This window comes from Oculina patagonica, chromosome 2 (assembly GCF_052425735.1).
Source record: "Oculina patagonica isolate OP01 chromosome 2, crgOcupat, whole genome shotgun sequence".
Taxonomy (NCBI): domain Eukaryota; kingdom Metazoa; phylum Cnidaria; class Anthozoa; order Scleractinia; family Oculinidae; genus Oculina; species Oculina patagonica.
In genome coordinates this window covers 4,256,037-4,282,779 of record NC_135759.1, presented here as the reverse complement: position 1 = coordinate 4,282,779, position 26,743 = coordinate 4,256,037, and the positions used below count along the sequence as shown (strand labels likewise).

Here is a 26,743-nt window from a genome sequence, read left to right as displayed (position 1 = left end):
ATGGTTCTTTTCTTTTTATTCAATTCTATGAACTGCTTTTATGCAGTACTGTCCACAAAGATTTCAATTTCCTCAAAGTTTCGGGACAAATGGATACAAAATATTTCGTGCAGAAGGTAATTTGATTAAGCGAATGTTTTCACGTCTATAAATACTTCAAGCAGTGAATGAAAAACCGTTTTGTTTTCATCGATGAGAACCACTTTCAAATAGTTAATGCATAAAAAATAACAATCAGATCAGAATACAGTAATTATTAATGTAAGGTCTCGCTATTATGTCTCGGCAGAGATACTTCTTTTTGCAAGTTCAAATGTATGCAAATTTCGTGTGAAATGTAATTCGATTCCATTGTCTTGTTTACAAACTCTATCTTAAATAAAACCCATTGGCCTGTTTTGTTTTCCTGATCATGTTTGTCTGTGATTTTTACAAAACATGTGGTCTTTTTTTTCGGAACTTTAAGTTGTACAAAAATTCCTATTTTGAACACAGATGTCACTTCCGGAATTTCTCATCTAAAATTCAATTGATATTTATTTATAATTATTCGAAGTTTTCATTTTCAAGTCATCTTTTCATTCGATAGCTTTACTGATCTCGTAAAAAATTCCATTCAAGTTCACACCAATACTGTACATTGCCAATGTTTTGCTGACGTCTTGAGAAGTGTCTTACTAACGTCACTAGTCAAATCTAAAATATATCCCAACCAAGTTGTGCAAACATTCTACTCTTTGTGACAGGCGACTTTGACGCCCAACTGTGCGGAAATGAAAATCGACATACTTCTTGCTAAATATATAACAAATAGTTTTAAAGTGGAGTCCGCCTCAAAAAAATGTACCGCCAGATCACACTGCTATTTGTAGAAACCAGCAAAGCGTCTAGTTTCAAAGTTTTCCACAAAAACATTGCGTGACATGAATGACGTTACCCCTTTTATTTACAAAAAAAAGCAACTACAGTTTCACAATGGTGATTATTAGTACTTTACCCCTAAAGCTTTTTTCTCTGTCCCCCCGCCGAAGCAAAGAAGAGAACCAGATTGCAGATTAGCCCAAAAGTCGACCCAGTGTTCCTACAACGATTTACTGTCAAAACTGAAATGAAACCGATTGGCCCAGGCTATCCCCGTCACTTTTAGCCGACAGGAGACTATCGTCTAGAACGACCAAAGGGTAAACTATAAATCGGCCACGCCCGATTAAATATGGGCCTCAGACCCAAAATAATTTGCACTTCTTCTTTCAAAAAAATTGCCTAAAAGCCTGAAACCCCCTCCCCCCCCCCCCCATAAAAAAACTGAGGCTTGAACAATATAGTAAACAAAAATATTCGTAAACAGCCACCCCCCTTTGAAAAATCCTGGTATCCGCCCCTATAAGTATACATTCTCGCTGGATTTTCCAAAGCAAGTTGTTGCAAAATTAAAACTCAGTGAACTTACTTAACACGGGAAATATATCAAAGAACAACATAATTTGTGCGTCGTGTTCTTTAACAAGAAGAAAGAGTTAGACAATTTTCGCGTCAGAAGCGCGGCCGCCTTATGGATGCGGGTCACGTTGCGTATTAAAGTAGTCGTTGTTATCTCTACAAATCATCCTCAAAACATTTTAAAATCGACACAAATTCGCAAAACAACATTAAACCTACCAATATGCAGACAATGTATAGTTCTAAGTTCCTTAAGGAATGAAAAGAAGAAGATTTCACCACGAACGGTGGACAGGGTAATACTAACTACTTAGTACTTAGTGGTTGCCAAAAAGGATCAAAAAGTCGAAAAGTGATGTTTATATGTCAAGTTGCTATATCTATGTCCAAGTTATGTCCAAAATGTCAATATATACAGCTATTTCAATTAATGTTGTCGGATCAAAGCTTCAAGCTTACGCGGCAAGAAAGGTAGTATGGGTAGAAATAGAGGGCTGCTGCACGCGCCAAACACTAATGAAAAATAGCGGCGTGGCAAATGTGATTTTGTACTTTTCTCGTTCTTTAGGCACGTGGAAACAAGGTACTTTTAGCCACATTAAACTTTAGAAAAATTTTCCAAAATCAAAGCCAGATAACAGTGAAAGAAAAGCAAAGGAAAATTAAAAGATCTCGTGAGAGCAAAAAAACATATACAGTTGATTCCCGATAACTCGAATCTTGAAGGGAAATGGAAAAAGGTTCGAGTTATCGAGGGTAAAATTAGAAAGAAAATGACCTTGAGGGGAGTTGAAAAAGGTTCGAGTAAGCGAGAGGTTCGAGTTATTGACAATGACTGAGGGTTCGAGCTATCGGGATTCAACTGTACTTCACGCACAAAAATACAAACTTCTGCGCTGATATGCAAAATTCCAGTGAATACCCAGACCACCATTCGGTCTTGTCGCGTAGGCTTAAAACGCTTTCATGGGATGAAAGTGAAATTAAGTCGAACCCCTACATGTTACTTCGTTGCCAGGAAATCAAAAGGTCATTGTTTTGCTTAGTGACAACGGAATCACTTCAAGACGATAATGAGCGTTTGTTTGAAAGTTTTTATCAATCGTCACAACAAATTTCGGACTCTTATCTGTCATTAGGTTGTTGCAAACAAGACCAAACTACGAGTATTACATTCTTGGTAACCGCTTAATAGAGAGACGAATTCTCATTGGCCGACGGCCGAAAGGTGGTCGCGGTGTGGTGGCCGCTAAATGAGGGTTTTATTTACAGTGTTATACTGGCAATACTATTGGGACTTTGATGACTGGCCGCTTAATAGGGGGTGATAGGGGTGGCCGCTTAATAGATGGCCGCTTAATAGGGGGGGGGGGGGGGAGTGGCCGGTACGCTGTTTATCCAACAGTGCCATATATATGTTCAAAAATTTATTTTTAGATATACGGTAACCAAAGTGCCATATATAAGCTAAAAACTTCAATATTTACATCGAAATACTGATGTATAGAGTGAAGAAATAAACCATGGTCTTCATAAAGAGAAAAAACAGCCTTGAATTTAAGTCGATGAAGGTGTATCTGTTGTTATTTCATTTTTATATGCAACCAAATTTATACTTGTCAACTTTAAACTGAGTCACTTTTTTCTGAGGAACCACACGTATGTTTCTAATCTATTCTGTTCTGACTGATCTGTTTCGGCAAAAATTACCCTTCATGCTTACAGTATTTTAAGAACAATTACAGAGAACGATCATATTTTAGCTGTAGACCAAGAGTTATAAACAGGCCTCATTCCAAGAAAGTTCTTTGCTTATATTAAGAAACTAACTCGAGATTTATTATGCTTCAGTCTTTTCCAAGCTTTCTCCTGACCTATTTCCATCTATTTCATTGCTATGAAAGCAGATTATTTAATTTAGCTGATAAAAGGACAGATTCACTGCTATATGCTTAGCCTGCTTATTTTAGCCGCCATGTTAGAGATCACGTGGTACCCGGTGACAAAATATAAGGATTTGCATGAAACTTTATCGCTAGAATAGGCAGTCGACGTAAAATGATAATAAACAACCATTAAAGTTTACATACTACGTCAAATGTTGTCCATGTGTTGTTTATGTGCTACGTGCATTTATGTCCATTTAAAAGACATTATCCCCATGTTAATGCTTTTTATTGGCTAAGAGCCTACAGCTAATTCTGGGAATCCGCGCAACCCCGCGCAACCTACAGATTAGTGAATAATCTGCTAGCAGATTATTCACTTATCTGTAGGTTGCGCGCGCAATGCATGATTTCCAAGAGCAATGTGTCAGGCATATGGCGGCGAAGGAAATTCATAGTTCGTCGATTCACTTTTTCAAACGAGAAATAGTTTGACCAAAGTTCAAAAATTGCTGGACAATAAAGTCCCGGAAAACACAAAATGACTAACAAAAATTGGAAAGCAACTATTCCACGATTTAGTAGGAAGACCAGCCGGAATTAACACGAGTTTTGAAACAGGTTGAAATCGTTTGTCATTACTTCCTTTTCCAGAAAAAACAATGTATAATAAAACAATTATTAGATTCGGTTTATGTGATATTCGGAATAAACAAGGTCTCGGTAAGTGTTATCAGCCGAAGCCGAAGGCTGAGGCTGATAACACTTGCCTCGACCTTGATTATTCCGTATATCACAAAAACCTCATCCAATAATTGTTTAAAAGCACCTGCTCGAGGACGTAAATACTGCATGTAAGGTAAATCTTGAAGAGATGTAAAGTTGAATTGGTTCTTGCAAAACGAGGTCTTCTCAAGCTTTGTCTTTATATTCCGTTATTTTTCCGACTAATTAGAAAGGAGAGGTGGATTGTTTTTATATCTAAATCGATAACATAATATAATTAACCTATCACTTTCTTGACTCATAACAAGGCAAATCGCAGAATATCTATTCAATCAAGCATTTTAGACTCCTGATGTTTCTGTGTACACTTCAAGTAGTACCTAGGTTTTCTTGGGGTGAATCGAGTGGGCGTGCGCGCGTGGAAATCACTTCGCGCGTGCAGACTCGACTACGAGTAGTGGTCACATTTTCTCAGGGTCTTTCGAGTGGGCGCGTGAGCGCGCTAGAAAATCTGTTCGCACGAGAGCGAGCAAAACGTCGCCCTCACGCGTCGTCTCCTCCTGCGAGGGGATTTTTTTTGCGTGCTTGCCCGCTCGACTGACCCTGAGAATAATGAATGACTAGTCGAAGCCTAGCTTCTGTGCAGCTGTGTCACAAAAGTAGTGAAGGTAAAGTCTGCGTTCGAGCCTAGTGTAGGGATTTCCACAAGTTTCTCGAAATTTCCCAAAATGTTGCCCGTAATTTCTGAAAAAGTTGCTCCAAAGTTGCTGCAAAAATCCCAAAAAGTTGCTTCTGATAATAAAAGTTGCTCGAAAGTTGCTCCAAAAAATCCAAAACGCTGCTTCTAATCAAGAGAATTTCTCTAAATATGTGCTAATTTCCCTTTGAGGGTTAGATTTCTTAGCAGTTTTCTCCAATTTTACGGCCAATGAAGTATCTAAAAAACATATTAATTATAAGGGGAAAATTTGTTAAATAACAAGGTTTTCTTTAACTGAGTAAAATCGTGAAGATATCGATGACGTCATGTTTGCTGACGAGTTTTGTAATGTTTTAGGCAGAATGAGCCCAAAGTTGAAACGTCTTCAGATGTTCCCCGAAAATCTTCGACAAACTTCGTAAATCTTCGGAAACGTTCGTATTGCCTTTGAACAACACTCGGATAATCCTCGGAGAACCTCGGTCTGGAAATTGCTCAAAATGCATCAAGTTGCTCAAGAGGAAAAAAGTTGCTCGAAGGGGAAAAAGTTGCTCGAAATATGAAAAGTTGGCAACAAGTTGCCGAGCAACTTGTGGAAAGCCCTAGCCTAGTGGCCCATCAGGTCCGAGCTTATCCCGGTTTCTGTAACATGAAGCGACTAGGATTCTCTACTCCCCCTGGATGAAATGCCACTCCTTTACAGGGTTACCCCCAGCATTAAATTTGTCAGTACCTATTCATACACCTGGGAGGGGAGAGGCACTGAAAGAGTTAAGTGTCCTGGCCAGGAACACAACGAAATGACGTACGTTCACAGCGGTCAAACGCATAAGTTGATGTCACATCCGGTCTTCGCCGCCTCGAACTTTTGACTCGAAAGTGGCCAAACTTTTGTAAGAAATTGTTAAAGAAATGGTACGGTGAAAGAACATTTCAAGCTGGGAAACTCAGTGGAGATGAATTATCAAATTTCCAATCCATAAGCGGCGTATAAACCTTAACTTTCCAGGGACGGCGTTAACTTTTGGCTTTAAAGCGAAAGTTTTCGGAAAATTTAAGACTTTGTATGGAAAATTTTGGCGGGAATTGCGCGGGAACTGCGCACGCGCGCTGCGTTTGACTGCTGTGTGGCGTGACCGTGTCCAGGACTCAACCCAGACCACTCGATCCGGAGTCCAGCGCACTTACCATTAGGCCACCGCTCCTCTCAAAAAGACACAAAAGTACATGTGGGATATTTACAAGTGCATTTATTACAGTTCAGACAGTTCTCTTAGTTATTTGTTACATGATGCTCATAAAAAAAACATTTAAAGCTAATTATTACATAACTTGTAACTATTTCTGTAAGCGTAAGTTACAGTTAGAAAATGAACAATTCATCCCGCTGTAACATTATTACTTGCAATTCAAATTGATTGATGAACAATTTCAGTCATAAAAAGACTAAATTGTCAATATGGAAAGCGCGCCAAATTTGTACTAGCAGTCGAAACATGCTATTTCTCATCCTCGGAGACCCAGGGGCAGTTAGTGGGGGCGACAGGCAGCTATTAAAAACATAAAACTACAATTGTATTGTGTTTTTATTGCAGACATTGAACTTGACCCTGTAAATAGTTGATGTTTAAATGTTACCAATCCTTTACAAGATGTCATTACATTCGTTACGTATTAACTTAAAATCACATACCATTGATTTAGCAAGTAACATGAAAAGGCTTAGATTCGGAGTTCGCATCGGCACTCTTTAAGTTGTTGCAAAAGTTGCATCTTACCTTGCTCTGTTATATTGCTACCTTCAAGGTACAACACAGCGAGTTTACAATTTACATCTTTTAGTACATCGCACAGGTGTAATATACCTTGATCTGTTATTTGGTTCATGCTAAGGCTCAACTTAGTGAGTTTACAATTTACATGTTTTAGAGAATCACACAGGTGTGATACACCTTGATCTGTTGTCTTCGTAACTGAAAGGTCCAACGCAGTAAGTTTACAATTTACATCCTTGAGTGCATCAAACAGAAGTGATACACCTTCATCTGTTATGTTGGTATCTGCAAGGCTCAACTCAGTAATCTTACAACTTACGTCTTTAATGGCATCGCACAGGTGTAACACACCTTCATCTGCAATAACGTTTTTTCCAAGGTGCAACTTAATGAGTTGACAGTTATGATGTTTTAATGCACTACACAAGTGTGTTAAACATTGATCTGTTACATCGTTTCCACGGAGGTCCAGTATCATAAGATTACAATTAACATGCTTTAGTGCATCAGAAAGATGTGGTATACCTTCATCTGTTATATAATTAAAGCTAAGGTTCAAACTACTAAGTTTGCAATTGGCATGTTTTAATGCACCACCCAGGTGCGATAAACATCTACCTTTTATATAGTTATCACTAAGGTCCAACTTAGTTAGTTTACAATTAACATGCTTAAGTGCTTCACACAGGTGTGATACACCCTTATCTGTTATACTGTTACTACCTAGCCTTAAATCATTGAGTTTACAATGGACCCCTCTTAATGCATCACAAAGGTGTGGTACACCTTGGTCAGTTACATGGTTAAGCTCAAGATTCAGCGCAGTGCAGTTAAGATGTCCAACTAAATACGCAATTGCTATGCAGTCAACAGGTGTAATTTGACAGTCAATCAAATCTAACTTCTTATTGAACTCACTGTTCGCATTCAGTTCAAAAGCTGCATTCTGTACAGCAGTTTCATCATTGTACTCATACAAACACTTAATCATGAGTAGAGCCTGCTTGGGTTCAGCGTTCACTGTCAAAGAGTCACGAAGAAGACTGGCAAAAATTTTAATTGCTTCACTGTCTTGGCCATGGAGAAGACCTGCCACAAACTGAATTACCAGATGCCACTTGGGATCTGAAGCATTTGATGAGATGAAATCAATGATGTCACTGGGGTCCATCTTTGCAATTTCTCTGGCAGCAAGTAACTCTTGTAATGTCAAATGAATAAAGCAAAAATAAGATCTGAATGTATAAGGTGAAACTTCAATGTCTGGCATACGGTTAAACAAGCCACAGTTTTCCATTCCCTGCACTTCTGTTGATTCAAACATGAGTCGCCTTTCGTCTATTCCTGTTTTGGCCAACGATCCTACTTGGCTTAAAGTTTGTTCTACAGTATCTGGGAAGCCAGCATTCCCCATGAGATAATCCCTTGTTAATATTTTACCCTTAAATTCAGGGTGATGCTTAAAAATAAACAACCTTAGAGCTCCGTCATAAATTTCTGTTGAAGTTGTTGGCAAAGCACTGTCTGACTTATGATCTTGAATTGTGATCAACTTTTCCAAAAGGGAACAGACAATAAAACTGTTTACTGGAATGTAGCACAGTGACAACAGTTCTAAGTTGCTGCTGATATGCACCCATATTCTGTTCATTGTTTCTGGGTCCTGATGCGTACAAAATTTGTGAACATATTCCTCAACTTTCTCTGGTGTAAATCCCATGATCTCCACCATTCTGTCAAATGTTAGGCCTGCGACACTCTGCACCACATTGGGTCTACACGTTGTGAGAACTGTGGCTCCAGAAAGCTGTTTTCCTTTCAGTAATTTCACGTACAGTGCAGAGAATGGCATCTCCTCTGTTGCACTATTTCCGGCATGTGCCTGCTCATCCTCCAAACAGTTTTCATGATGCTTGAATTCATCCAGGCCATCGAATACAAGAAGGACTTTCTCTGGGTTGTCCAACAGGTACTGGAATAACTCATTGTCAATGCTTCCTTCTGGATACACACGACTTAGTAAATGTTTAAGAGAGATATTCTCTGCAGTTGTCCCAGCTGAATTGAACCATCTGAACTGAAATGAGAACAAGTGTTCAAAGTTTTTGTTGCTGTCTCTGAACATATCACCTTTGCTCCAGTCACGAGACAATTTCCTACACAATAAAGATTTTCCGATCCCCGGGCGACCAACAATGAGGATCTTGCGAGGATGTTTCGTATCTTCGTTGGGAAGAAATAACCCTTCAATGTTCTTTATGGCAACTGATCCACGTTGGGGCTTCAAGTAGATATCATATATTTCGTGTCTTTCTAACGACTCATTTAACGCGTGTTCTGCTCTTCCAGTGTAAATAACAAAGTCCACAAAAATGTCATCTAAAGCTCTGGTATCTTTGGTTTCGATGCTTGGAGCAGTTAATGGTTCTAAAATTTCCGTGTCTTCAAGAATTCGTTTTCTCATGCGCAATGTAGACTCACGCAACGTGACTGGAGTTCTTCTCTTGTTGAAAAAGTACTTATGACAAAATTCGGAGTCGAAGGTGAACTGTTTGCTTTGTATTGCTTGCACAAAAAGATAACACATCTCTGCAAACACGAGTACTGCAAAAAGTATGTTCACTATCCAAATTCCTTTCGCGCAGATAGCATTGTCAGAAGCAACAGAATTGTCACAGATGTTTGTAATACCAGATCCATCGTTTGTCACATCATAGTTAACTATGGTCACATTAAAATCGGTGGAGTTAGCGGTTTGGGAAGCACAAATAAATTTTATTGGAAAGCCAGATGGATAGAAGACGATGGACTGGAACAATATAAACACAATTCCTAATGTAAGTCGCACTGACAGTTGAAGGAAGTAGGAGAAAAAAACTCGGCGTGTTGTCACTCTTGGCCTGGGACGGGGGTTTTCCAAGTCTGACTTCATGGCGGGTTCTATCTCGTCAACTCTTGATTTTACAAAGCACCAGGAATAAGCGATGCACACAACCACCAAAGGAACAAAACTCAGAAGAACAAATCCATAGAGTGGAAAAGGAGAGTTGAACTGCTCGTCATATTTCGCCAAACATTCGTCTTGAGAATTGGGGACTTGACAGCGAAATCTTCGCCGTTCGCTGGTTCTAAGCTGTGCTGTGAATCCCAAGAATGTTATTAATGCTGGAATGTAGAAAACAGCAACAATATAACCAAATGAACTGAAGTACTTCGACAGTAAAAACTCCTTCAAACTTTCCATGGCAGTTTGCAGACGGCCAAGGAAGAAATGAGAGCGTTCAATGCTGCTACCTAATGTTTTCCTACAGAAAACGATAAACTTACAACTTCCATTTCCTATTACAACTATTACAACTTCCACGTATTTCCGTTTCTTGAGAAAATGAAAAACATGCAGCTGATTCGTACTTACAGATTTTTGCTTTCTAAGAGAAGCAAGTACAATTGGGATGTAAATTTCCATTAAAAACCGAAAACTTATCTTCAGTGTCCGATGACGTAGGTATCGCTGTCCACAGAAACATCTAAGTGGTGCACTCTCTTCCAGTAGTGATAGTATATATAATTATTGTTACTAGAGGAGTAAATTAAAACCTACTGAATTTTATCGCCTGGATTACAAGTTTAATTTGACCCACGTGTGCTAAAACCTGAATTTGGATTATGACGGTTCAGCCCCACCCACGTAAACACTGACACACCAGAAAAGATCATTACACTTTTTCGACTCATTTAGCAAACGTAGGAGTGAATATTATCATGCAGAGTGGTGCCAGCTTTCAGACTGCTTCAATGCCAGGACTGGCGTTTGACGAGGATGCTTGATATCACGTTTCGTGTTTTTATTATTGTTATAGGCTGGAGTATGAGAACCACCACCAAGGGAAAGAAGATTGGAATACGATGGACCCCTTGGATACAGCAGGAGGATTTAGACTTTGCGATGATCTGGCTCATCAGTCACACAACTATGACCAAATACAGGGCAAGACCACCGGATTGCATTGGCAGCAACATCAGAAGGAACGGGTTTACAGATCAACAGGTGTAAATCAAAGATCTTGAATCTCAGCAGCATCAATTTTGATCCAATCATTCTGAGGAAGACCGTTAGAGGTGGTAGTCGCATACGGATGCATATGTAAACGTACGAGCAAAAACAGGCAAGGCCAGGGCAATGTTGAACATGTTCTGAATCATCTGGAGGTGCAAAGAAATCAGGGGCCCGTTTCTTCAAAGTCCCGGAAACTTTTCGGACCCGCAAAGCCATTTTTAAATATCTTTTTCTTGAAAACAGAGAAGTGTATAGGCCTGAAACTTTATACAAAGTAAGTTTCTGTTCATGTTAAAAATATGTGAATAAAGGTCAGCCCTGTTATTATAAGATTTGAGCTACTGCGAAAGCTTTTAGGGATCATCGAAAAACGGCTACGCATCTTCAATGCGAATAAAAAAATTAGATCTCTCTATGAATCGATGTGAAGACGGACAAAAAAGGCACAACAGAGGATTCCAACTTTTATAAAATAGATGCCTTAAACGTATCTCTAACTTAACCAAAAACCCCTTGACTTCCTTCCCCCTCCCCCCCCCCCCCCCCCGCCCCCCACCACCACCACCAGAAACAGCAGGCGACGCAACACTGATGCGGAAGTAAAGTTGATGGGATCCACCTGGGAGGAAGATTGCTGTCGAAGGGTTGTCAATGACCTTTACTCCACTTAAAGCGATGCGCCTAAGAAGCTCTGGGAAGGAAAACCGCGATCAAGGAAAGGATAATGTGCAAGGGCAAATGAATATGTAAGAATACTTTTTAAGCCAATACGCTATTAGCGCTGATTCTTTTTAAGTAGTCTCCAACTTCCAACTTCCAACTTGCCACAATAATATGTAGTTCCTTATACAGTGTTATTCAGTCGGAATAGTGGAATAAGGAATGTGTTTGAGAGTTGCCTTACCCATTCAAGAACACTTTCATTCGTATAACCTCGTTCCCAGGGTATCTCTCTTCCCTGGGAACGAGGGTGATTAACACCAACGTTTTTTCTGTACTGCCAGTAAACTGCAACACAGAGGAAGCATATTTTGTACAAACTTTATTTCAGCATTGTACAGTCAGATTCATACAAAATAAACACCATATGAAAGAACAGTACATTACAAGGGCATAGAGAATGCATCAAGAATGAAAGACAACTTCACAGTTCCTCATAATCACATGAATTAAAATCACTCATTTTGCTCATCTAAAACAGTGGCACTGAAAAGAAAACAGGATAACTGATTACTATTAAATATACATTTTGTGCCTCTGTGTAGGATATCCTGTATGAACTTATGCAACTTTTATTTATAAATCTGCCTTGTTTCAACAAAACGTGCCCAGCAGGCTGACAGAAAGGTCTACAATCCACTAACAACCACTCTCCCTCCCCCTGAGGGCCCAGGTGGCTAGGTGGAGTGACCAGGAGGCTACATGTAGGTGGAGTGCCTTGTCATCCCTAATGACAACCAAGCTGTCATCCAGCTGCAGGCAGCTGGATTCAGCTGCCAAAAACATGACAATCATGAGCAAAATGCCATGTCATGGTCTGACTGGCAAAGTCTGTTGAAAGTGATCCAAAACTTGACTATGCCCACCCCTCTAGAAAGCCAGCCATTCAATGCCTGACCCTGGGCTCCTGAGGGCTACTAGGTCTGACTTAGCTATCCAGCACAGCCTTCCACAATGGGAGCCCCCCCCCCCCCCCTCACTTTTCATGCACGGGACTGGCTTGAAGGCCAAATGTCATTGGCCTTCAAGCACGGAGTCCACCTTTTGTCAAATCAGTGTAGACATATTGTAAGTTGATATATACACGCACCATTGGGAATTAGTAGAAACCCACTCATGCTCTACTGGAAATCTGCGAACCTGATTATTTCTTCCATTGCTTTCTGTTCACTGTTAGCATAACCCAGTGGCTGTCTATTAGCAAAATGTGCGATCTAGGACAGCACCTGCGTAGCCAATCAGATTGCGCGATTGCCAATAGATGGTCAGTGTGGGTATGCTAATAATCGTTAGACGGCTCTTGGAGCGTGCGCCCAGTTTTTCGCTGAATTTTATCAACAAATCCTTCAAAAAATCAACTCTTGCAATATTGTGTGTTAAATAGATCAGCCACTGTGTTATGCTAAAACAATTAGACGGCTTGCTCTCAGTTTCTACCGACTTTTGATAGTTGGCAAGGGGCGCCACGGGTAGAAACCCTGAGATTGTCGTCTAATTTTTTAATAGAACACGATGGGATGCATGTCGCTCTTTAAAAAGACAGTTATTCTTGATTTTTAACTTAAAAGTACATACAATTACAGGTTTTGGACTGCAATCCTTTACAGATTCTACTAAAACAATAAGACCACTCGCCCTCATCTTACATGATTGATAGTCAACTTGGTTGCACCTCATTCACTATTCGCTCATAGAAAACTCAGGCTTGTCGTCTAATTGTCAAATAAAGATTATTACATTACTTTTGGCATTAACAAGCCAACAAACAAACCTTTGGCAGCTTCAGCTTTTCTAATTTCCTCTAGTTCTGCTCTTTCCTTGGCTCTCAGAGCTTCTACCTCCCTTTCATGAGCTGCTATGGGTTTGAGATACTCTGAGGAAATTTGTAAAAGTACAATCATTTAATTCAAGCCATTGCATTGTCTTTAAAAATAAGAATTGATCGCCAGAATGCAAAGAATACAGATTTTCGAGCTTGCCCTTCGAGTTGGAAGCATTGTGTGCTTGCCCCAAAGGTGTTTCTCACTATCCCTACAGCTGCACTTCATCTTCTATAGATCTAAAAAGTCCAAAAATGTCACTAGCCCATCAGCCAAGCCATGCACAAAATTGACTAGCCTGACAAGAAAATTCACTAACCAAGAGGACTTTCTCTGCACCCCGCATCACAGATTTCTTCTAAGTGGCTTTTAGTGGAAATGTACAATGCAAGGAACGAGCTTCTAATTTTGTTTTTGTAAGCATTAAGTTGTGCGAGCATAACAATTCATGCAATGATTCTGAAGATTCAAGCATTAGCCACTGTTCTCACATTGTGTTCTTGGAAAAAGACACTTAATTACTCTTAGTGCCCCTCTCCACCCAGGTCTTAACCCTTTCATCGCACTAAACCAGAAACCGGAATTCCGTTTTCCCACTGGAACATACTAAACCGCTTTTCCGGGAATTTGACCGCTTAAGATTTGAGATCAGAGACCTAGGAACTTGGCTCCTAGAGGGGGGTCTAATATATTGTAAATTGAAAGCACATGGTCAGACTTCAAAATGGCGTCCTTGAATCGTGAAGTGAAGGAAAAGAACTCGATAAAAACATGAAGTGAAGACGCGCGAATCAACATTTTCCGCCATATTTTGATTGACTAAGATGCTCTTTCTAAGAGTTAGAATTTTGAGGCCAGTTTTAAAACTTGGAAGGAATTACGGTATTTTCACAATTTGTCAATGGTGAATGGCTCGAGTTATTGCTGGTTTTCACTGTCATGCAATCAAAAAATAAATTCGAAACCATTCAACTACAGAAGCTATGAATTTCAAATATTATAGATGATAAATAGATAAATAATTTCTCCAAGTTTCGGGTCTGTGCGGTGTACCGTTCGCGAGTTATTTGCCGAACCGTTCCCCGCAAATTTATAAAGCTTAGTATGGAGCCGCCATAACTGTGTCCTGCCGAGGGACACTAATGGCCGCCGTGATGTCAGCTAAACCATCTGGAACTCAATTCTGTTTACAACAGCGGCCATCCTTGGCTTAAGAGCTAGTACACTTTCACATAAACACCACTTATTATATCTGAAATGTTCATTCTGCACAAAATGGAAAGGAAAGGCCTTTTTTTAAACAAAACAGCTTTGTCACGGCACTCAGCTTGATGTCACATACGACGGAGAACTCAAATATTCAAAATGCTCTGTTTTAAAAACGAATGACACTTTCGATCTGGAAATTTGCAAAAATATATATTTTTAGTTTATCTTTCGCCTAATGACAACGAAAATTTAGCAGGCCTAGTGAATTTTGATTTCAGAATTTTATGACGTAACATGAAAACCAAGAATTGAAGACCTCTTCGAACCTCGGATGTCAAGATCATAGCCGTATGGACTCAAACTGTCCTGCCGTTTTCTACAGTCACGTTTTCCGTGCAGTTGAACAATGCGGTAAGAGTTGTACAAACTTTCCATTAATTTTCTGCTCTTTTTTGAATGAAATAAATGTCCTAATTTATCGCGATGTTTTTGTCTTGGATTTTCTTGCTTGTGTTGTAATTTTTGGAAAACAAAAGCCTATATGAAGTGCACAAACCTGGTTTAAAAAATCAAATCATGCTATTTTAGCGAAAAAGTTTGACATAGCTAGAAATTCGCCGTTCGGGGGGTTTTGTGTACTGGAAATAGAATGGTAAACAAAATGCCCAGTAGCCTTGGGTTACATGTACACTAACACAGGGCCGTAACTAGCATAAGGCAAGATGAGGCACATTCTCATCTAGATTAACACAATTAAAAAAAAATATATGTTTAAAAAAAAAAAAAATATATGTGTTTATAGTGGTCATGCACTTAGCTTCATATCTCAACAAGATAGCTAGTTTACAGGCATGCCACTGAAAAAGAGGAAACAAATAATTTATAAATGAACATAACAAGGTTAAAAATCCCAACTGGCAGGAGGCAGACCAGTTGGCTATATACAAAGCGTGGTCGAGGATTTGAACTCGGGACAGCCCAGAAACAAATCCAGCTAATGGCAAGGGCAGGCCTCGAACCGGTGACCTCCGGATTACAACACCAGCGCCCTAAACCACTCGGCCACGCTTGCCTCCTTGTTAAGAAAATTATCCCCAGTTGAACAAAGCTGATTTTTCTGAGGAAATACCTTTTCAAAATTTTGAAAATAGCATTTTAGAGCTTCTAGATTGCAAAATTGACTAGGGATGCCCCAAGATCAATAAAAGACCTTACTAGTGGCTTGCACCTTCAGCACCTTCTATGCGGAATGCCAAAAATCTGGCTACGGCCCTGTTACAGTACAAGGTGAACTAACAACATGCATTAACACACATATATGAATACCAAGTGCAGTGATATACATGTACTGTAACTCCCACACCTACACCTGCATGTACAGTAACTACATTGTATCTGTGCAAACAAAGAAACCCATGACAATAATATTTACCAGCAACTACATGTACATGTAGCTTCTAATGAGGCTGTGATTGGCAGGGAATACTATCCCAAGAACCATCATAATAATCTAATTTTGTAACTAAGCAAGCTTGTAGCAGTAAGTAAAATGTATTTATTAAAAAAAAAAAACAATAAGCTTGTTGTTTTACCGTTTCTATTGTATCCATAGGCCAAGCCAAGCAACAGTGCTGCATATCTTGAAAACTGTTGAGTAATTAAATTGTTACACTTGTTGTTTGGCTATAGACTTAAATTGCTTATCATTTTTTAGCATTGAAGCATCTGAGTTAATGTTACAACTGTACAATGTACCGGCAGCTGTGGGTACAAAATTGATCATCCTCAGAGGAATATAAAATCCTAATTATCTACCACAAAGCATGAATGAAGTACATGTATATCCAGGAAGTCTTATCGAGCTATACATGTATTTTGTGGGAGGCACAATAGCCTAATGGTTAGCAGGCCGGACCCTGGATCAAGCGGTCCCAGTTCAAGCCTTATCCAGGGTCACCTTGTTCCTGGCCTGACCAATCCATAAAATCGATAATCAATGATAATCGTTATCAATCAATAACAATCGCTACCAATAAACTGATTGATATTGGAAATCGATGACGGAAAATTTTGTGATTTTTAAGAGGCTGTCTTTCTGAAAAACACCCACTCAAATTTGCATAAAAAAAAATTTGCCTGAAACTCTGGCAACTGAAAGACTTTAGAACTAAAACAGATTTGGTTTGATTAAAAATGATTAATTTTTTCTGCCCATGTTAGGAGCCATTATATTTTATATCAATTTGCTTGTAAACATTTCTAGTTTACTAAGAAAGTAGCAAGTTTTTCCTTGATTTATCTGGAAATGCCAAATCAAGGATATAATGACCACTACTAATTGGCACCGAACAAAGTTTGAAAAATGACCTTGATTTAGAAGAATATATTTTAATTTTGGGACCTAGCTGATAACTCTACTCTACACAGCGGAAAAGTGTGCAAAATCACATGTATGTTTTCAGTATTTTAAAAGTAATGACCGTTTGTATCAGCATGGTATCAGGACATGTGTGAGTAATAACAACATTTCCGCTTATATCATTGTTATTACTCGCACATGTCCTAATACAAACGGTCATAACTTTTAAAATACTGAAAACGTACAATGTGATTTTACATATTTTAGCAGAAAAATAACAGATAATTTAGCTCATTAATAACTTTAAAAGTGTTTCCATGCTCTCCCCTTTTTCTTGTAGCCACAAACGCCTCACCAATGTCTACGGTGAAGTCGCAGGCATGGTAGCCTCTGACCACGCATTTTATACACCGAATGCAAATATGGCGGACGACTCGGTCGGTGCCTGGAACGAGCTGCATGAAAGCGAGGCTAGTGAGGCTTCGGTGTTTTGTTTTGACAATGTTTTCCTACAAAAGTCTTGCGTATTCATCGATCTGTGTGTTTCTTTTCGCTGCGCCTACGAGTTGCTGTGATTTTGAATGCCACGATAAGTGATAGAAGTGTTCACCGTTTGCTCTAAGGGAAAAAGTGGATCAATGCAATTCGTTGAGACGAAAGAAAGGATCTCACGATCGCCGCGGGATTTATTGATCGATATTGAGGTTTTGTTCGCTACATTTCAGGTTAGAAGATCTTAGAAAAATCGTTTAAAGGCCAAGCTTATGTGGTGTCTGGTGGTGTTCAAGCACGAGTTGCATGGCCAGTACCTTCCCCAAAGTAAAGAAAAGCTCTACTTCCAAGACAAACTTTGTTCAAAAGAGGTTGTTTATGTCCGGCTTTGTTCGCGTCCGATACACTTGCACGGAATCGTACGAAACAAATACTAACCAAGTAAATGAAATTCAACTGCCCCGTAGTTAAAGCTAGTGAAAGTATTGAGCCAAATAAAAATGACTTGGAGCTAAATGTGATCGCTTACACATTTTCTGAAATCTTCTAACCTGAAATGTAATGAACTTTATAAAGTTCCTTCGGCGATCGTGACAGTCGTGAACTCCTTTCCTTCGCGATCGCCTGATTTCCCCTTAGAGGTGAAAGGGGAAACTCACAAAAGACTTTCTTTGCTGTGGAAGATTCTTTTCCCTTTATGTAGCATTAAAGAACCAAAAAAATCGTAGGAAGGCCAAAACTTAACAGGCCAGATCGACCATGAAGCAAGGCTTTTCTGGGAAGCTCAAATCAAAACCAAACATCGAGGCCTAACTAGCCTCGCTTTCATGCGACTCGTGCCAGGCACCGACCGAGTGGTCCGCCATATTTGCATTCGGTGTATTATGACTGTCATGTCTCTTGCTCTTCAGACATCGTGCGCTCATGATCAGACGATTCAGGATTGCGTAAATCTATATCTGGATATCCTTGGGAACTGTATGCCACAAGATATCAATGACAATCGATAGTAATTGATGACAATCGATGTAATTAAAAAATTTTTATTTGTGACTATCAATTGGTCATTGATTGACTGACGCCGATCGATATCAATTAACTAACCATCATGGATTGAAATCAATTGATTGATTTCGGATCATCGATTTTCATCAATTGGTCAGGTCGGGTGTGTTGTGTTCTTGGGCAGTACACTTTATTTGCAGTGTCTTTCCCCACGAGGGTGTATAAATGGATAGTAGCGAAATAATGCTAGGGGACAACCCTATGATGGATTAGCTTCCCATCCAGGGGGAGTAGAAACATTCCTAGCTACGTAATGCTACTGAAACCAGGATAAGGCAATTTAGGGGTGCGTTTCTTTGGGAAAATCCAAAATTGGATCATTGATCTCAGATCACACGGATACTTTGCTCCCAAAGAAATGAAGAATCCGAAAACGGATTTTTTGCCATGACAACCCCGTAAACACATTTCGCACAGAACATAAAATATCAGCACAAATTTATTTTTCGTCGAATGTATCCTACAGTACCGCTCAGAAATAAGCGTCCCAAAACATACGCGAAAAACGCGTATGCTTTTGCGTATACGCGCGTATGCGTATCTGCGTATGTGCGTCTGCGAATCTGCGTATGTGCGTATACTCTGTATACGCGTATGCTTATTAGTATGTATGAGCTAGCTTATTGTTTTTACTTTTGTCCATAGTTGATTGTTCTTTCAATGGCCTAACATTGCTACATGTAAAATTTAACTACAAGGAAGACTGACTAAATCATGCCATGCCAAAGCGACAAACACCGCAAGTTTTACAAAAATTATAAAATGCGTTCCGTTTTGTTACAATAAATACTGCAGTTGATTGTCGTTTAATATAATACACAATACATCAGAAACACTAGTCATCGAGTTTTCACTGCAATGAGAAAATTTCTCTTTTCGTTTGAATCATCGTTTTAATTTATCCCAAACAGAACCGAGTAAAGCCAGAGATTTCATTATTTTCGCTACATGCCGTGACACTTCAACAAGCAAACAAACGAAAATTAACAAGTGTTTGTAATTCATTCTTGGTCATTACCTTTTATTTAAGTGTTGGCTCCTAAAGGACATTTGGTTTAATGAACCAACGTTAGGAATGAAGTTTTTATTCGTCTTTTCTTCGCTATTCGTCGTCGCGTTCATCGGCTCGCTCTGGAATGTTGTTTTGTCGGCGTATGTGATCGTCTTTTGAACTGTCGAAAGCATTCGAAATCCCACATGTCTTAAACAATTTCCTGGCAATCGCTTCTACAATTTCGGCTCGAAGCTGTTTCTGTTCCTTCGCCTTTTAAAGTTGAGTTAAATTGCAGAATCACCGCTTCTGTGACTCTCTGGATCCAGAGAGAAGAAATCAATCTTGTTTTGACTTGTTGTCGCGACACCAGAGACTGGCCAATCAGAAGCGGTCGTTCTCACGCGCTAGGTAAACAATTGTAACACGATCTGATAGAATCGGCTGGATGTAATATTTTTGTTCAAAACCGAACACTTATAATACCACGACTTCTCTGCTTGAAGAAACCACTTAGGACGAGTTTTAATTTATTGGATCCAGGATATACTCCGACAAATAACAGCATGCACATCGTGTTCCATTTTGATGACATTTAAACTTCACGCGGCTTGCTTGATTTGTTCTCTGGCGACTTTGCGACGAACTACAGGTTCTCTGGCGATTTTGCGTTGTTCTGGACGGCCTCTACCTCAGCAACAACTTTCAATTTAAAGGTTTAGTTGTTTGGAATCGAGTTGCTTTTGGCATGATGATCGATAACTGCTTAATTCTTTTGAAGAACGCGTGATTGTTTGAGAAGGGATTCTGAACTCAGGTGAATGTTTTGTCACGTGTATGTACGGTTTTATTAATAAATCCATCTTTTATCAGTGTTTTGTTGTTTTGCAATATTATTACATAGTTGTGACTTAAGGAAAATGTTGATTCGCTGCGCGTGGATTCTTAGAACCAGAGATATAATTATTTTCGCTTCTCGATGGCGCGTGCCGAAGTCAAAAGCTGTCTCCCGCAAAACTCGGATAATTTCATATCGATTTGTTGTCGAATAAAAGCACATCGTTTTCTTTCGTTTCAACACTTGAGCGACCCTTTCGAGGTTGAACTATCGGGAAGTTCACGTTTATGAGCGGCTGAATCTTGTTACATGTAATGTAAACAAAACTCTCGTCTGTTTGTCTCGAAATGCCGAACGATAATCGTCCTAAAACTTTGTACTTCAAGGCAAGGCAAGGCAAACACTACTCGATCGTCTGCCGCCTTATAAAGTTTTTTTCGCAAAGATTTTTCTTTTGTTTTTCCCAACAATACAACACAAAGAAAACTTAGAGGAATGAATAACAAAGAACTGCGTATGTGTTTATGCTTCGTTGCATACGCGCGTATGCGTATCTGCGTATGTGTGTCTGCGTATGTGCGTATGTGCGTATAAGGTGCGTATGCGATGGACGCTTATTTCTGAGCGGTACTGTAGCTAAAATAATTTAAACATACAAAATCTTTTACAAAAACCACACGTCAAAGTAGATCTTCTTTAGCGTTAAGCACAATGTGGCGAGAAAGCATCTGAGAGCGAAGAATGATTGCGAAATGATCAGTGCAAATTTCACTCGTGACAATTTCAAAAGGATATAAACTTCCGTAGGCACACAGTGGCTGTTCTAGAAAACCTGTATCCCGTTTAAAATGATACTACATACCTATCTGAAGCTACCGTTTCCTTCTATCGTGAAATATTTTTGTATTTTGATCGAAATAACCGCCTAAAACTTTCCGTATGGCAGTGTTTACAAAGAGCGAACCTGTATTTTCACAGCAAAGACCGCTGGGCCAAGGTACTTTTTTCGAATCCTTTCCCAAAGAAACGCACGGATCATGAATCCTAAAAATCCGGATTCAGATATGATCTGATGTATCCACTCGAAGTGTGGATTCTTCGGATCATTGATCCAAGATTAATCCATTTTCGGATATAGGTAAAGAAACGCAAAATCTGTTTTTGGATCAAGAATCCGGATTTGGATTTTTCCCAAAGAAACGCACCCTAAGAAAGCTCTGTCATTACCGTATTTATTCGATTAAACGCCTCCCTCAAAAAAATGCCACACACTAAGGCAGAAATATTAATAAACGCTGCCCTCGAATAAAAGCAAATTCAGTTGTAACCAAGTTTGAGCAAGCCTCAAAAATATTTCCTTTGATTGTAACAATGCTTTAAGATATTGAAAACAACTTTTCAGACAAGCACTAACAAATTTTTCTGTTTTTAAAATTCAAATGTTCAGTTACAATACTATTGTTAGCAAGAATTAAATTGAATTTTAAATAAACACCGCCCTTGTATAAATGCCCCCCTCGAATAAATGCCGCACTCGAATCACAAAAAAAATTTATACAGGGTTGCCACTCATTAGAACTCATTAGAAAAATTCCCTGACTTTTCACTGACCTCAAAACAATTTTCACTGACCTTAAATAAGGTGAATTAACAAATAAGCCAAACCTTTTGTTAAATTTGCTTCAGCTATTTTTGCAGACTCATTTTGCTTTTCTCCTCATTTTCAATCCTCTGATGTTTTTCACAGGATTTTACATGTAAATGCATGGCATTAGACTTCCTCAAAAAATCCATTTTGTTTTGTTTTCAGCCAAAATTCCCTGACTTTTCACTGACTTGGACAAGAACTAAGATTTTCCCTGACTTTTTATACAAAATTCCCTGACTTTTCCCTGACCTTGAAAATTTTTTGTTTTTCCCTGACCGTGGCAACCCTGTTATAAACGTTGTGGCATTTGATCGAATAAATACAGTATAACCAAACAGACATGATCATGGGAAAACAGGGTGCCACTGTTAGCTTGGTTTTTGAAGTCTTGAATATTGCCTGAATGCCCAATCACTTCTTATGGGCAAAAACGTAATTTTCATGAACAACTTCAGAAACCTGAATATCAAACCATTCGAAAATCAGGTCATCTTCAGCACCATTTTGACCAAAAGTTATTACCAAAAGATCAATAAAATCGTTCAATTTCCACCAACCCTTTCATATCAGATAACCCGAGTTTATGTCTGTAGCTAAAATAAGCTAAGTACAATGTACATGCAGTCTATCTGATCCTCAATATGCAGTTATTCTTGAAGACAATTCTGTCGCATAATGATTTTGCCACTATCAAAGCTTAATCGAAACATATACAGCTAACAGAAAAAAAATTCAATAGCATTAAGCACACAAAACTAACTGAACTAAGCTTACATGTATCGCAATATCAGGTCCAAAAACAATTACGACCATTCACGGAGACAAAGTTGCCTGTTTCACCAAACAGGACAAGTTAATGTCACAGCTTTACACATTTTAACGTACCCGAATCGCTGGATTCACCCTGACAGGCATCTTAACTCTTGAAGCAGTCGCAATAGCTCGTAATTTCTCTGCAAAGTTACCACAAACCGGGTACCTGAGACGGTAATCCAAGATGGCGCCCAGGTTGTGCACGAGAATCAGGCCCAAGATGCTTTTCACACCGAAACGCCCAGCCCCAGTCCCTCAACCAGTTCCGGGCTTGAGGGGATAATTTCCATTTACCGTAAAATAAAAGCCTAAATAAACACCTCGTATCTAATAAACGCCTCCCCTGAATGTTTGTTTGTATTGTATTGAATGTCTGTATTAGACGCCCTCTCTAATAGACGCCCCCCTCCAAGACTCATGTCAAAAACCAAGCAAATGCTCCAGAGGGTAAAATTACGCAATAAAGTTATTTTTTTGCTTGACTCGGACATACCTTATTATAGGAAATTAAAGATGAATTCCAGTCCGTACTGCGCAATCTCGGCTGCAATGTTTATGTGAGCCTCACACGAAGGTTTGTTTACAAGCAAAACTAAAAATTCCGCGACAAACTTACCTTTTTCTTCATTATTAACGCCAGATATCCTTGCAGAACAAATAATAACGAGTAGAGGAACCTTGACGCTATTTCAAACCGACGTTTCAGCTCATCGGAAATTCTTGAACGAAACGAACTGTAATGGCGGACTTAAAATCTTCATGTATGCTGTCACCGAAGTGTAACGTTTCAACGAATTCAAAACAAAAACGAAAACAAACCCCGAGTCTGCGCAGTACGGACTGGAAATCAGCTTTAACTGCTTGTGTTAATTAAGGTATTTGAAATTAACGCGACTTAAATTGACGCGAATTGAAGGAAAAATTACTTCCCAATAAAGGAAATTAACGCGAAAGAGGGGGTAACATTTCAAAATGAAGGAAATTAACGCGACGTACACAAGAGGAACAAGTTTATTTCAACACTTGTAGGCGTATAATCTTAAACGAAAACAATGTTCGTGGTACTTTTCCCACTTTGAGCGTTCTTCGCAGTATCAATGATAGTGGCAGATAAAATTATGCTTTTTCCTTGGAGTCAAGAAATTCTGGACTGTAACAAGAAATTGGGTCCAAAATAATGGAAATTAACGTCATGGAAATTAACGCCCCACTTAATTAACGGCGCAGAAATTGACGTTAACAAAAATTACCGCGACTTAAATTAACGCGAAAGTTTGAAATTCGCGTAAATTTCATGACGCGTTAATTTCTTATAATAAGGTAGAAGAGGCCAGCAACGCCAACACGGTTGACCCCGATATATCGATGACGATACAAAGATCGATAACGAACTATATGAACGGCATCTCTAGGCTTTGCATTAGCGCAGATTAGATTAGTCTCCTACTTACAAACTCTGTTATGTATACTCCACTAGAAAACTGTTGTGTTGCCGTTGTTACTGTTAAATTGAAATAAACGCCTCTCTCCAATAAACGCCTCATATCTATTTAACGCCTCCCCTAGGACCCCAAAAATTTAATAGACGCCCCGGGCGTTTATTAGATCATTTACGGTACTGCCCTATCTCGAGCCCAGAGTGTCCCCCACAGCGGTCAAACGCCGTGCGCGTGCGTAGTTCCTGTGCAATTCCCACCGAAAGCTTTCACTTTAGGCTTTACTTAAGTTAACATAAAGTTAACGCCGTCCATGGAAAGTTAAGGTTAATACGTACGTATACGCCGCTTATGGATTGGAAATTCGATTATTCATCTTCACTGAGTTTCCCAGCTTGAAAGTTTTTTTCACCGTACTATTTCTTTGACAATTTCTTACAAAAGTTGCCCACTTTCAAGTCAAAAGTTCGAGACGGCGAAGACCGGACGTGACGTCATTTTTTGCATTTGACCGCTGTGAAGTATGACACTGGGGAACCCAGGGGGTACCCCGGCTTGTAAATGAGGGGGATGATCGAAGGAACTTTTTGGGTTTGAAATTTTTGATTCCGGGATTTTTTGGGTTGAAAAAGTTGGCATTTTTTTGGGTGACTTGATTTAAATAGGGGATTCTTTTGGGTATTAAAAACAAACTAAAGTGCCTTGGCGTATTTATGGTATGATGAATAAACAAACACGAGCGTTTGTTTATGGTTTTCTTTGTGTTATATTATTGCCCCTCCTGGCAATTTACGGGGTAATTTCACAAGGGATTTTTTGGGGGGTTAGTTTTGGTCCAGGGATTTTTGTGGGTAATGTCGGAAGACTTAGGGCTTTTTTTGGGTCCTGAGTTTTGCCTTCACTCGATCATTCCCATCATTTACAAGCCGGAGTAACCCCCCCCCCCCCCCCCCTGGGCTGGGTAAGTGCCTGGCAGTTAGCTTTTTCACCGATGTTTCGGGATGTTTAGGGCTTTGGGGTTTGAGTTATAGCACTATGGTCGCGGGATTGCGTGGGGACACCTGACAACCTTAGCTTTCCGATATTCGCGCCAATGCTTAATTTTTGTTATAAATGGTATGAAGCTAGAACATGCGTGTGAAAAGCAAATCTACTTTTAGAATTGATACAGAGGCAATTTCTTGTTTCTAAGAAACGCAATTTGCATTTGAAGCATGCTTCATGCACCTCTGCTCGTTATATATATTTTTTTCTGCTGAAAACTTGAATTTGCTTGATGGCTCCTCACCTTCAGTCGTATAACGGAAGCCGGAATAAAATCCGGCCGTTTCGTCCTGAGTGCGACTTTTCACTTTGTTCACGACTTTTCGATGTAGCATCAGTTACAATTTTGACAGTAATGCTGCAGGCTGTAGCGTGTTAAGTGTATTTCGTTTACATTTTATTAGTATTATTATTGGGCTTCTTTCATAACTGTTTGGATTTTAATTCACTGATTCCTCATCTTCTGAGTTGCTGGGAACGTTTTTTAAAAGTGTAACCCATGGACGGCGGAGCCGGGGGCTGGGGGGGGGCCTTTAGCCCCCCAGAATTTCCAAAAAATAAAGACTTACTAAGAGAAGAGTCTTTTAAGCCCCCCCCCCATTTCAAGTCACTAGTCAGCCCCCCCCCCCCTCCCCCCACACACACACCCCCAGTTGGAAAATGCTCCGCCGTCTCTGAAAAAACCGCCGACCACTTAGCTCAGTTGGTAGTACGCCGGACTACCGTGTGGGAGGGTTCCAGACCGGACTAACACTCAGGGTCCTAAAATAACCGTGGAGAGTATGCTGCCTTTGCAATGACATCTGAAAATGGAAAGGTATTCTAGTCTTCTCGGATAAGGACGATAAACCGTAGGCCCCGTCTCCTGCATCTTCAGTGTTATGGTCAGGGGAAGTAAAAGAACCCACACACTTATCGTAAAGAGTGGGGCATGGAGTTTCCGGTGTTGTGGTCTGGTCATTGTCCACTGTGCTGTGTATATTGTAAAATGCTTGGAGATACTAACTGTAAAAGCTACTCTACAAAATTCGAGGGTAAACAAAGTGATGATAAGAGCCGTCTGCTTACTTAAATTAAAAAAAAATAATGAACAACCAAAGATTCATTTGTATCTGATATACTTACCTGGCCAATCACATGCGGGCTGCAGAGCTACGTCAGTGGGGAACTACCTTATTGTTACTTATTTTCGCGGTAACTTACGTACGTAATTAACATATAAAAAAATACACTAGAAAACTGTTTGAAATAAATTTTTGCGGTTCTTTTATTTCGCGATTTTTTTTAAAACCGCGAAAATTAAGTCCCGAGTAAGTAAGAATAAGGTAAGAACAAGGTATTCGGGTCTAATCTCATTTATCTCACAACCTAAGCTGGGGTAGAACTGAGCGCGTAAAAAGAGACGACTATGTACTCAGGAAAAACAATGCTGAAATGTCCATTTGATTTATTTGTAACAAACTAATCAAAGGACATTTATTATTATTACCAGGTCAAACACCAATTCAACATGAACAAAACAAAATTGATAAACATAACAAAAAAATAATAATTTCAAACACTGTGCCGCGCAAAATAAGTTCAATACAAGGCTTATATAGCAACAACCTATATAAGCGGTCACTACTAAGTTCTTACTCTCGGAAAAACCATCGTCGTAAGTAATAAAAATAAACATAAAGTTAATACATGAAACACATTTGACTACGTTTAGCTTTCCTAGT

The 26,743-nt window shown here is 39.4% G+C and overlaps 2 protein-coding genes across 2 annotated transcripts; both read right to left on the bottom strand.

The window, feature by feature from the left end:
- Window positions 1–6,463: 6,463 nt before the first annotated feature.
- LOC144641721 (uncharacterized) lies at window positions 6,464–9,771 on the bottom strand. Its single transcript, XM_078500751.1, has one exon. The coding sequence runs from the start codon at window positions 9,769–9,771 to the stop codon at window positions 6,475–6,477; it is 3,297 nt and encodes a 1,098-aa protein (XP_078356877.1). The 3' UTR covers window positions 6,464–6,474.
- Window positions 9,772–11,611: 1,840 nt separating this feature from the next.
- LOC144642713 (ATP synthase F(0) complex subunit e, mitochondrial-like) lies at window positions 11,612–22,757 on the bottom strand. The gene is made up of 4 exons (XM_078501758.1): window positions 22,612–22,757; window positions 15,926–15,980; window positions 13,076–13,177; window positions 11,612–11,790 (listed from the first exon to the last, which is right to left on the bottom strand). The coding sequence occupies exons 1-4, from the start codon at window positions 22,639–22,641 to the stop codon at window positions 11,777–11,779; spliced, it is 201 nt and encodes a 66-aa protein (XP_078357884.1). The 5' UTR covers window positions 22,642–22,757; the 3' UTR covers window positions 11,612–11,776.
- Between the last annotated feature and the right edge of the window lie 3,986 nt (window positions 22,758–26,743).

What these genes read in the sequence shown, in the direction of transcription:
- LOC144641721 (XM_078500751.1), bottom strand. Translation starts at nt 9,771, where the DNA reads ATGGAAAGTTTGAAGGAGTTTTTACTGTCGAAGTACTTCAGTTCATTT.
- LOC144642713 (XM_078501758.1), bottom strand. Translation starts at nt 22,641, where the DNA reads ATGCCTGTCAGGGTGAATCCAGCGATTCGG. An exon ending in GGGTGAATCCAGCGATTCGG is followed by an intron (nt 15,981 to 22,611) that starts GTACGTTAAAAT and finishes ATTACTCAACAG; the next exon opens with TTTTCAAGATATGCAGCACT. An exon ending in CTATGGATACAATAGAAACG is followed by an intron (nt 13,178 to 15,925) that starts GTAAAACAACAA and finishes AAATTTCCTCAG; the next exon opens with AGTATCTCAAACCCATAGCA.